This window comes from Oncorhynchus nerka, linkage group LG2 (assembly GCF_034236695.1).
Source record: "Oncorhynchus nerka isolate Pitt River linkage group LG2, Oner_Uvic_2.0, whole genome shotgun sequence".
NCBI classification, from domain to species: Eukaryota; Metazoa; Chordata; class Actinopteri; order Salmoniformes; family Salmonidae; genus Oncorhynchus; species Oncorhynchus nerka.
In genome coordinates this window covers 11,598,868-11,611,684 of record NC_088397.1, presented here as the reverse complement: position 1 = coordinate 11,611,684, position 12,817 = coordinate 11,598,868, and the positions used below count along the sequence as shown (strand labels likewise).

At 44.7% G+C, this 12,817-nt stretch overlaps 1 protein-coding gene across 1 annotated transcript in view; it reads left to right on the top strand.

Moving 5' to 3' along the window:
- Positions 1 to 354: 354 nt before the first annotated feature.
- Positions 355 to 12,817, top strand: part of LOC135572548 (uncharacterized) — an 80,682-nt gene continuing 68,219 nt past the window's right edge. The window contains exon 1 of the mRNA XM_065020684.1: positions 355 to 471. Coding sequence (XP_064876756.1) covers positions 355 to 471 — 117 coding nt within the window. The remainder of the gene's footprint in view (positions 472 to 12,817) is intronic.

Genomic DNA, 12,817 nt, shown 5'->3' with positions numbered 1-12,817 from the left:
TATAGCAGGCCCTCATGCCAAATTGAGTCAAACGCTTTTTTGAAATCAACAAAGCATGAGAAGACTGCCTTTGTTTTGTTTTGTTTGTTTGTCAATTAGGGTGTGCAGGGTGAATAAGTGGTCTGTGTAACGAGTGTACTGACAGTCAGGAAGCAAGTTCAGGGAGTGAGTGTTTTAAGAACTAAACACAACTAAATACAAAACAAGAAACACGACCAACGCACAGACATTAAACTGGAACAGAAACCATAACGCCTGGGGAAGGAACCAAAGGAAGTGACATACATAAGGAAAGTAAATCAGGGAGGTGATGGAGTCCAGGGTGAGTCTAATGACGCGCAGGTGTTCGTAACGATGGTGACAGGTGTGCGCCATAACGAGCAGCCTGGTGACCTAGAGGCCGGAGAGGGAGCACACGTGACAGTCTGTCAAGAGGATTTTTCCAAGGTTTCTGTTGATGCATATCCCACGGTAGTTATTGGGGTCAAATTTGTCTCCACTTTTGTGGAACGGGGAGGATCAGTCCTTGGTTCCAAATATTGGGGAAGATGCCAGAGCCAATTGGAATTTGTGGTCTTTATATTTTATAATTTCATTTAGGATTCCATCAACCCTACAGGCCATTTTAGGTTGGAGGGTTTGTATTTTGTCCTGTATTTCATTCAATGTAATTGGAGAATCCAGTGGGTTCTGGTCGTCTTTATTTAATAGTTGATTCTAAGATTTGTATTTGATCATGTATATGTGTTTGCTGTTTGTTATTTGTTATAAAACCCAAAAGGTTGGAGAAGTGGTTTATCCATACATCTCCCTACTGGATAGAAACTCTTTGTGTTGTTGTTTGTCCTTTGTTATAGGACCCAAAAGGTTGGAGAAGTGGTTTATCCATACATCTCCCTACTGGATAGAAACTCTTTGTGTTGCTGTTTGTTCTTTGTTATAGAACCCAAAAGGTTGGAGAAGTGGTTTATCCATACATCACCCTACTGGATAGAAACTCTTTGTGTTGCTGTTTGTTATTTGTTATAGAACCCAAAAGGTTTGTTTATCCATACATCACCCTACTATAGAAACTCTTTGTGTTGCTGTTTGTTCTTTGTTATAGAACCCAAAAGGTTGGAGAAGTGGTTTATCCATACATCACCCTACTGGATAGAAACTCTTTGTGTTGCTGTTTGTTCTTTGTTATAGAACCCAAAAGGTTGGAGAAGTGGTTTATCCATACATCACCCTACTGGATAGAAACTCTTTGTGTTGCTGTTTGTTCTTTGTTATAGAACCCAAAAAAAGGTTGGAGAAGTGGTTTATCCAGGTTACATCATCCCTATTGGATAGAAACTCTTTGTGTTGCTGTTTGTTCTTTGTTATAGAACCCAAAAGGTTGGAGAAGTGGTTTATCCATACATCTCCCTACTGGATAGAAACTCTTTGTGTTGCTGTTTGTTCTTTGTTATAGAACCCAAAAGGTTGGAGAAGTGGTTTATCCATACATCTCCCTACTGGATAGAAACTCTTTGTGTTGCTGTTTGTTCTTTGTTATAGAACCCAAAAGGTTGGAGAAGTGGTTTATCCATACATCACCCTACTGGATAGAAACTCTTTGTGTTGCTGTTTGTTCTTTGTTATAGAACCCAAAAGGTTGGAGAAGTGGTTTATCCATACATCTCCCTACTGGATAGAAACTCTTTGTGTTGTTGTTTGTTCTTTGTTATAAAACCCAAAAGGTTGGAGAAGTGGTTTATCCATACATCTCCCTACTGGATAGAAACTCTTTGTGTTTGCTGTTTGTTCTTTGTTATAGAACCCAAAAGGTTGGAGAAGTGGTTTATCCATACATCTCCCTACTGGATAGAAACTCTTTGTGTTGCTGTTTGTCCTTTGTTATAGGACCCAAAAGGTTGGAGAAGTGGTTTATCCATACATCTCCCTATTGGATATAAACTCTTTGTGTTGTTGTTTGTTCTTTGTTATAAAACCCAAAAGGTTGGAGAAGTGGTTTATCCATACATCTCCCTACTGGATAGAAACTCTTTGTGTTGCTGTTTGTTATTTGTTATAGAACCCAAAAGGTTGGAGAAGTGGTTTATCCATACATCTCCCTACTGGATAGAAACTCTTTGTGTTGTTGTTTGTTCAGAGTTTTACAGTTTTCCCAGAAGTGGTTAGATTCTATGGATTCTTCAATTACATTGAGCTGATTTCTGACGTGCTGTTCCTTCTTTTTCCGTAGTGTATTTCTGTATTGTTTTAGTGATTCACCTTAGTGAAGTTGGCTTAGGTTTTCTCTGTCTCTATATTTTTGGTTGATAGGTTTCTCAATTTCTTTCTTAGGTTTTTGCATTCTTCATCAAACCATTTGTCATTGTTGTTCATTTTCTTAGGTTGTCTGCTTGATTTGATAGGAAAACTGAGAGGTCAAATATACTGTTTAGGTTTTTCACTGCCAAGTTTACACCTTCACTATTACAGTGAAACATTTTGTCCAGGAAATTGTCTAGGAGGGATTTAATTTGTTGTTGCCCAATAGTTTTGTGGTGGATTTCCACACTACATTCCTTCCACCTATAGCATTTCTTAATATTATTCCATTCCTTTGGCTTTAATGCTTCATGATTGAGCATAGCTCTGTTCGAGTAGAGTGTGATTTTGCTGTGATCTGATAGGGGTGTGAACGCTCTAACAGACTCTGGGTTGAGGTCAGTGATAAAGTAGTCTACAGTACTACTGCCAAGAGATGAGCTGTAGGTGCACCTACCCTAGGAGTCCCCTCCAAGCCGACCATTGACTATCTACATACCCAGCGTCTGACAGAGCTGCAGGAGTTGGAACCCGTTTTTGTTGCTTATGTTGTCATTTTAGTTTTTATTTTATTTCACCTTTATTTAACCAGGTAGGCAAGTTGAGAACAAGTTCTCATTTACAATTGCGACCAGGCCAAGATAAAGCAAAGCAGTTCGACACATACAACAACACAGAGTTACACATGGAGTAAAACAAACATACAGTCAATAATACAGTAGAAAAAATAAGTCTATATACGAAGTGAGCAAATGAGGTAAGATAAGGGAGGTAAAGGCAAAAAAAGGCCATGGTGGCAAAGTAAATACAATATAGCAAGTAAAGCACTGGAATGGTATATTTGCAGTGGAAGAATGTGCAAAGTAGAAATAAAAATAATGGGGTGCAAAGGAGCAAAATAAATAAATAAATACAGTAGGGGAAGAGGTAGTTGTTTGGGCTAAATTATAGATGGGCTATGTACAGGTGCAGTAATCTGTAAGATGCTCTGACAGCTGGTGCTTATAGCTAGTGAGGGAGATAAGTGTTTCCAGTTTCAGAGATGTTTGTACTTCGTGCCAGTCATTGGCAGCAGAGAACTGGAAGGAGAGGCGGCCAAAGGAAGAATTGGTTTTGGGGGTGACCAGAGAGATATACCTGCTGGAGCGCAGGTGGGTGCTGCTATGGTGACCAGCGAGGTGAGATAAGGGGGACTTTACCTAGCAGGGTCTTGTAGATGACCTGGAGCCAGTGGGTTTGGTGACAAGTATGAAGCGAGGGCCAGCCAACGAGAGCGTACAGGTCGCAGTGGTGGGTAGTATATGGGGCTTTGGTGACAAAACGGATGGCACTGTGATAGACTGCATCCAATTTATTGAGTAGGGCATTGGAGGATATTTTGTAAATGACATCGCCGAAGTCGAGGATCGGTAGGATGGTCAGTTTTACGAGGGTATGTTTGGCAGCATGAGTGAAGGATGCTTTGTTGCGAAATAGGAAGACAATTCTAGATTTAACTTTGGATTGGAGATGTTTGATGTGAGTCTGGAAGGAGAGTTTACAGTCTAACCAGACACCTAGGTATTTGTAGTTGTCATAGTTGTCATAGAAATGCTGTCACCTCCAGGTAGGTGTTTGTGCCCCTGTGTGCTGAGGGTGTCGGGTTCTTGTCCAGTTCTGGCATTTAGTTCGCCACAGACTAGTACATGTATCTGGCCTGGAAATTGTTGATCTCCCCCTCTAGGATGGAGAAGCTGTCATCGTTAATAAAGTATGGGGATTCTAGTGGGAGGATATAGGTAGCACACGAGGACATTCTTCTCTGTTGAGATCATTTCCTTATTCATTTCTAGTCAGATGTAAAATGTTCCTGTTTTTTGACAAATTGAATAGAGTGAGTTAGGTCTGCTCTATACCAAATGATCATACCCCTTGAGTCTCTTCCCTGTTTCACACCTGGTAGTTTGGTGAATGGGACTACCAGCTCTCTGTTACCTAGAGGGCAACCAGTAGGTCTGTCTCTTTTACACCAGGTTTCTTAGGATGTAGGATGACAATGTCTGTATTTCCATTTCTTTGATGAAGTCTGTGTTCCTGCTCTTCAGGCAAAGGCAGATGACCTCAGACCTTGTATATTCCAGGATGAGATAGTAAAAGCGTTGTGTTCCATAGTGTCTAGTGTTGTTTTTGTGTGGTTTAGGCCTGGACCATCACAGTAGGTGTGAGAAGAGCATGTCGAGCCTCTGATACATACCTCATAAGTCGCAGGATGGGGCTTGGTAGAGTGTAATAGTGGGGGTTGGGCCTGTTGCTCTGCTCGCTGCCTGGGCATACACACCACCAGCCCGTCTGTGGCACACATGTCAACTCACAGGAGCATATTCATGAATATTTAACAGGCTTCAGTCTGCATGTGCTCTATTTATGTCACCCCAGCGTCTCGTGAGTTGGGAGGAGGGCAGGGGGCTGATGGAAAGGGAAGACATGGTGGGGGTTGTGTGTGTGTGTGTGTGTGTGTGTGTGTGTGTGTGACACTTTCTGCATTTTGAAAGTTCTGTGTCTTAAACTGTATTGTTGATATGCAAAAATGTGTGGGTCTGTAACCACAGTGGTCTAATGAAACAATGACCAAAAGCGTGTTTCTGAGTGGTATTTTTGTTTAGTAACCTGACACACTCACTCACACAGCAGAGAGAGCAGAGAAGGTGTCGGAGTTTCGCACTTTCCACTACAGTGCATGATGGGTAAAACGCTCTCACATCCCTGCTGCTATTCACAGGTACTAGCACACACACACACACACACACACACACACACATACACATACACATACACATACACATACACATACACATACACATACACATACACACACACATACACACACACACACACAGAGACACACAACACACACACACACACACACATACATACATACACACACACAGAGAGACACACAACACGCACACATACACCTCAACCAGAAACCGTGGATTGATGGCAGCATTCGTGCAAAACTGAGAGCTCGAACCACTGCTTTTAATCAGGGTAAGGCGACCGGAAACATGACCGAATACAAACAGTGTAGCTATTCCCTCCGCAAGGCAATCAAACAAGCTAAGCGTCAGTATAGAGACAAAGTAGAGTCACAATTCAACGGCTCAGACACGAGAGGTATGTGGCAGGGTCTACAGTCAATAACGGACTACAAAAAGAAAACCAGTCCCGTCGCAGACACCGATGTCTTACTCCCAGACAGACTAAACAACTTCTTTGCTCGCTTTGAGTACAATACAGTGCACTGACACGGCCCGCGACCAAAACCTGCGGGCTGTATCACCGCCTGGTACGGCAACTGCTCCGGCCACAACCGTAAGGCTCTCCAGAGGGCAGTGAGGTCTGCACAATGCATCCCCGATGGCAAACTACCTGCCCTCCAGGACACCTACACCACCTGATGTCACAGGAAGGCCAAAAAGATCATCAAGGACAACAACCACCCGAATCTCTGCCTGTTCCCCTCGCTATCATCTAGAAGGTGAGGTCAGTACAGGTGCATCAAAGCGGGGACCGAGAAGCTGTTTTTCAGTCTCTATCTCAAGGCCATCAGACTGTTAAACAGCCATCACTAACATTGAGTGGCTTCTGCCAACATACAGACTCAATCTCTAGCCACTTTTATAATTAACATTTGGATGCAATAAATGTATCACTAGTCACTTAAACACTGCCACTTTATATAATGTTTACATACCCTACATTACTCATCTCATATGTATATACTGTACTCTATACCATCTACTGCATCTTGCCTATGCTGCGCGGCCATCGCTCATCCATATATTTATATGTACATATTCTTATTCATTCCTTTACACTTGTGTGTATAAGGTAGTTGTTGTGAAATTGTTAGATTACTTGTTAGATATTACTGCACGACCTGAACTAGAAGCATAGGCAATTCGCTACACTATCATTAACATCTGCTAACCATGTGTATGTGACCAATACAATTTGATTTGATTTGGTACAGGCAGTTTTTGCCGATGCAGAAAGCCATGTTAATTCTTCTTTGGGTCTACGAGCTTTTGTTCCTATGGTGTGTGTGTGTGTGTGTGTATGTGCATTTCTTCTCCTGTGGGTTATGGTCTTCTGTACCAGAGACGTCTGGAAACCAGAGCCCTCAACACAATGCTGTTCAAGATGTGTGCATTGAAGCGTTCAACATTGTCCCCCTTTGAAAATGCGCCACTTCCTGACACCAAGCGAAATGAGCACGTGACACGTTGTGGCAAAAACCGTGAGGATACACTGTGACTCTTGCAAGCTTTTTATGTTACAGAACATTCTAGAACTACTTAGCCACTGAAGAAATTAACTGCTCTGGTGAATGCAGAATGGACAAATCATTCTGGGGCCTGTATGCTTCCATGCACCTATGTAATTGCAATTTTTTTAATGTGCCCCAGCAATAGAGGTGGTGATACACACACACACACACACACACACACACACACACACACACACACACACACACACACACAGTACAAAGCAACACACACACACACACTCTTCCCCTATCCCATTCATCCCCACAGCCTCTTAGCACTTCAGCGCTAGCTGTGCAGCGAGGCCGCATGGCACACCACAGCTACACTCATTACTCCATGATTATGCAGAGGAGTGGGGGAAATCAAAGATGTTATTGTAGATGAGTGAGTCCTAAGTGTCCCAGCCTCCCTGTATCTGCCAGGGATGATTAGAAAACGTGTTCCTCTATCTCGCAATAATCACATTCTCTCTTTGTTAGCCTGGGTTGGATGTCTCAGAATGAATTTCTTTGATGGACAGCTGTCGAGTCTTATCTCGGGGTTAACAGATCCCTCCCTTCATTATATATGCATGACGGGGGTGGCGACCATGTTGGGAAGGGATGAGTAAGAGAGGTAACAGATTGACATGCTCATTTAGATCTGGAGAGGTGAGAACGAGGAGTGGGTTGATATCCAGTCAGTATATTCAGTGAGAGAAGGAATGGATGTCAAATAGAACGGGGAGAATGATCTTCTATTCTCTTCCACATCCTCTCTGTTTCCGCCTTTCAATCGCTGTGCAACTACCTTGCATTCACCACAAACTTAGAGATACGTTGAGGATAAGTCAGAGATGAGTCGGATATGAGTCAGAGATAAGTCAGAGGTGAGTCGGATATGAGTCAGAGATAAGTTAGAGATGAGTCGGATATGAGTCCGAGATAAGTCAGAGATAAGTCAGAGATAAGTCGGAGGTAACCTTTTCAGTTTAATAATAGTGACAGGAATAACATTGGGGGTTCAATAAGCAATGCAATTAAGGAGTACTGAGCAACAGAGTCAACAGTCAGAGAGAAAATCCAAAATAACTGAAAACTTTACCAGAACCTCTGGATGAGACTTTGAATGGAAGTCCAAGTGAAAGGAAATATACAATCCAACAGAAAAACATGTATATAAACAAATCCCAGGCATTAAGGCTGTGTTCACATCTGGTCATTTCGTAAATACCAGAATATGACTGGTGGGAAACTCATCTATCATCCCCGTGCTCCGAGTTTCCCACTTGCTCAACTCTTTGAGAGACCGAAAACATGGCGGCAAACATGGCGGCATCTTCAGCAGTTGTTGTTTACGGTAAAAACACAATACAAATTCTTGAAAAAATGTATTCTGTTCATCTTCCTTTTGATTTAGAGAGCAAATCTGGATGTATTTTCTGAAAGCAATCTATTAATATTGTTTTTGAAAACTATAATTTGATTACAAGCATGATAGCTATACTTTAGTTTTTTGTTGACACAGCTTGTTGGTAATTAGCCAATCAGCATTTCTCAATGAGTTCAAAGCGCATGAATGCATTCAACTGGTAATTACCAGCTTCCCACTTGGTTATGAATGCAGCATAATTCAAGATGGCGTCTGTGGTTTGGACTCGCCTCTAACCACACCCATACCTGCAACCTTAAAGGGCTACTGCTTCATAGGCAATGATCAACACAATACAGTTTGTTAACATATTTTTGGCCAAGTATACACACTGTTTTCAGAGTTCCACATTTCATAAATGTTTCAGTTTTCTTTTAGGGGAAATGTTGTGTTTTATTCCACTTTATTCTTTCATAGTAACATGTTACAGCTGATTGTGTACACACACACACACACACAGCAGCTGTCTTCCCTCTAGTTATGGCCTATAGGGCCCTTGTAATGTCAGTAGGAAATCCATTTGGGGAGAATCTGGAGGGTGGAGGAGAGAACCAGAAGAAGGAAGAAAAGAGAAGGAAGAGAAGAGAAGACAAGAGAAGAAGAGAGGAGAAGAAGACAAGAGAAGAAGAGAGGAGAAGAAGACAAGAGAAGAAGAGAGGAGAAGAAGACAAGAGAAGAAGACAAGAGATGAAGACAAGAGAAGAAGAGAGGAGAAGAAGACAAGAGAAGAAGAGAGGAGAAGAAGACAAGAGGATTGGAGAAGAAGAGAGGAGAAGAAGACAAGAGGAGAGGATAAGAAGAGAGGAGAAGAAGACAAGAGAAGAAGAGAGGAGAAGACAAGAGAAGAAGAGAGGGCTCCGGGCAGCCGAGCGGAAATGGAGGAAAACTCGCCTCCCTGCGGACCTGGCATCCTTTCACTCCCTCCTCTCTACATTTTCCTCTTCTCTCTCTGCTGCTAAAGCTACTTTCTACCACTCTAAATTCCAAGCATCTGCCTCTAACCCTAGGAAGCTCTTTGCCACCTTCTCCTCCCTCCTGAATCCTCCTCCCCCTCCCCCCCTCCTCCCTCTCTGCAGATGACTTCGTCAACCATTTTGAAAACATTTACATCATTTACATTTACATTTAAGTCATTTAGCAGACTGCTCTTACCCAGAGCTCTGGGACGGACACAATGGAGTTGTCAACCCCGTGATGGCGAGATCATGAAGTCCTTTGAGCAGCTCCGTCTTGCCGGAGTTCAGCTTGAGGTGTGTCATCACACTGATATGTCTGACCTCAGAGCCCTGGGGACACCAGTGGTGAATGGAGTTGCCACGCCACCTGGTGACCTGTCAGGTAGGACGCAATCCACCTGTGAAGGAGGATCTGATGGGCAGTATTTCCCGGGAGGATGAGAGCAGAGGAGAGTCACGGAATTAGCTGGAGAGAGAGGAGGGGATAGGGTCCTCTCTCTCCAGATGAAATCTCAGTCTTGGAACAGCCACTTTACAATAGTGCATCTAGGTCTTTTCCAGGGGAGGGGAGAGAAGATTAACTTTTATCCTATCCTAGGTATCATCCTGAAAGAGGTGGGGTTTCAGGTGTCTCCGGGAAGGTGAGTGATTGACTCCCTTCTGTCCTGGCGTCGTGAGGGAGTTTGTTCCACCATTCAAGGGGGCCAGACCAGTGAGCGAACATCCTGTCTTCCTCAGTCTCCAAAACAGAGAGGGAGGAGGGGGGAGGGAGGCGATTCAGAGCAGGCCAGGGTCCGCAGTGCCCTTGTTTGGGTGTAGGGCCTCTCAGAGCCTGGAGGTAGTGAGGTGCCGTTCCCCTCACAGCTCCGTGATGCAAGCAAATCAGTCTTGTAGCGGGTTTCACTGGAGACTGGAGAGTGCATTCAACTGAGACTTGGGATCAGGGAGGCGCTCCGCACTGCTACGGGCTAACTCTCTCTCCTCTGCTCTCATCCTTCTAGACCTATCGGCTGCCTTCGATACTGTGAACCATCAGATCTTCCTCTCCACCCTCTCCGAGTTGGGCATCTCCGGGAGATGACAAGTGCCTGGATTAGGACCTGCGCCCTCCCTGACAGGTCGCTCCTACCAGGTGGCGTCCAAAGCGATGAACCTGTCCCGTCTCCACCACGTGCTCTCACCACTGGTGTCCCCAGGGCTCTGTTCAGGCCCTCTCCTAAGGTTCTTACACTCTGTCACTTGGCTCTGTCATAACCTCACATGGTCTCTCCTATCATTGTCCTCCCGGCAGGAACACACAATTCATCTTTCCTTTCCCCCTTTGAGGTGACCAGGATCCGTCATCGCATCACTGCATGTCTGGCAGACATATCAGTGTGGATGACGGATCACCACCTCAAGCTGAACCTCGGCAAGACGGAGCTGCTCTTCCTCCCGGGAAGGACTGCCCGTTCCATGATCTCGCCATCACGGTTGACAACTCCATTTTGTCCTCCTCCCAGAGCGCTAAGAACCTTGGCGTGATCCTGGACAACACCCTGTCGTTCTCAACTAACATCAAGGCGGTGGCCCGTTCCTGTAGGTTCATGCTCTACAACACAGAGCCAACGACCCTGCCTCACACAGGAAGTGGCGCAGGTCCTAATCCAGGCACTTGTCATCTCCCGTCTGGATTACTGCAACTCGCTGTTGGCTGGGCTCCCTGCCTGTGCCATTAAACCCCTACAACTCATCCAGAACGGCAGCCCGTCTGGTGTTCAACCTTCCCAAGTTCTCTCACGTCACCCCGCTCCTCCGCTCTCTCCACTGGCTTCCAGTTGAAGCAGCATCCGTTACAAGACCATGGTGCTTGCCTACGGAGCTGTGAGGAGAACGGCACCTCAGTACCTCCAGGCTCTGATCAGGCCCTACACCCAAACAAGGGCACTGCGTTCATCCACTGGCCTGCTCGCCTCCCTACCACTGAGGAAGTACAGTTCCCGCTCAGCCCAGTCAAAACTGTTCGCTGCTCTGGCCCCCAATGGTGGAACAAACTCCCTCACGACGCCAGGACAGCGGATCAATCACCACCTTCCGGAGACACCTGAAACCCCACCTCTTTAAGGAATACCTAGGATAGGATAAAGTAATCCCTCTCACCCCCCTTAAAAGATTTAGATGCACTATTGTAAAGTGGCTGTTCCACTGGATGTCATAAGGTGAATGCACCAATTTGTAAGTCGCTCTGGATAAGAGCGTCTGCTAAATGACTTAAATGTAAAATGTAAATGAGAAGACAAGAGAAGAAGAGAGGAGAAGAAGAGAGGAGAAGACAAGAGAAGAAGAGAGGAGAAGAAGACAAGAGAAGAAGAGAGGAGAAGAAGACAAGAGAAGAACATTTACATTTAAGTCATTTAGCAGACGCTCTTATCCAGAGCGACTTACAAATTGGTGCGTTCACCTTAGAGAGGAGAAGAAGACAAGAGAAGAAGAGAGGAGGAGAAGACAAGAGAAGAAGAGAGGAGGAGAAGACAAGAGAAGAGAGGAGAAGAAGACAAGAGAAGAAGAGAGGAGAAGAGAGGAGAAGAAGACAAGAGAAGAAGAGAGGAGGAGAAGACAAGAGAAGAAGAGAGGAGAAGAAGAAGTAATGGAAGAATGTCTTCCCTCTCTCTGTAACACTGACCGTCTATATGATGGGAGTTAAGCCTCTACTCTTATCAATGGGCTGCTACATCCCAGCCTTTTTGCATTGGCAGAACATGAAACACTGTTGTGTGGAAGAGAACCATACATACATTGAACCAGCGACCGTCACTATCTAATCCAAACACGATGCCTGGTTCATATATATTTATAAAGCAGTACAAGGTGAGATTTAAAGGTGGGGCAGCTTGTTCCCAGGGGCACACACACACACACACAGAGAGATCTGCATCAGTAATCCCTCTTAAGTGACGGCTGCAGGTTAAGTGTCAATTTGTATGCATTTCCCTGCGCCTTATGCTTCCTCTTCCCACCACACTCGTCCATGGCAACCATACTTTATTGCAGCTGACAGGGGCCTCATCCCTTTAGCCTTTAATCCAGATTTACATTCAGCACATCCACTTTGTATCCCAACAAAGGTATTAACGTCCCCCCAATGCAAATAACATCCACTTTAATGTGCCCTGGGAGGCATAGGGAGACTAGTCCTTTTAGTCGTTGTGGCATTGGCTACATGGGTAAGACCCATAGACAGTCTGAAGGTGTTAGCTACATGGGTAAGGCCCATAGACAGTCTGAAGGTGTTAGCTACATGGGTAAGGCCCATAGACAGTCTGAAGGCATTGGCTACATGGGTAAGACCCATAGACAGTCTGAAGGCATTGGCTACATGGGTAAGACCCATAGACAGTCTGAAGGCATTGGCTACATGGGTAAGACCCAAAGACAGTCTGAAGGCATTGGCTACATGGGTAAGACCCATAGACAGTCTGAAGGCATTGGCTACATGGGTAAGACCCATAGACCGTCTGAAGGCATTGGCTACATGGGTAAGACCCATAGACAGTCTGATGGCATTAGCTACATGGGTAAGACCCATAGACAGTCTGAAGGCATTAGCTACATGGGTAAAACCATTAGAGAGTCTGAAGGCATTAGCTACATGGGTAAGACCCATAGACAGTCTAAAAGGCATTAGCTACATGGGTAAGGCCCATAGACAGTCTGAAGGTGTTAGCTACATGGGTACAACCATTAGACAGTCTGAAGGTGTTAGCTACATGGGTAAGACCCATAGACAGTCTGAAGGTGTTAGCTACATGGGTAAGGCCCATAGACAGTCTGAAGGTGTTAGCTACATGGGTAAGGCCCATAGAC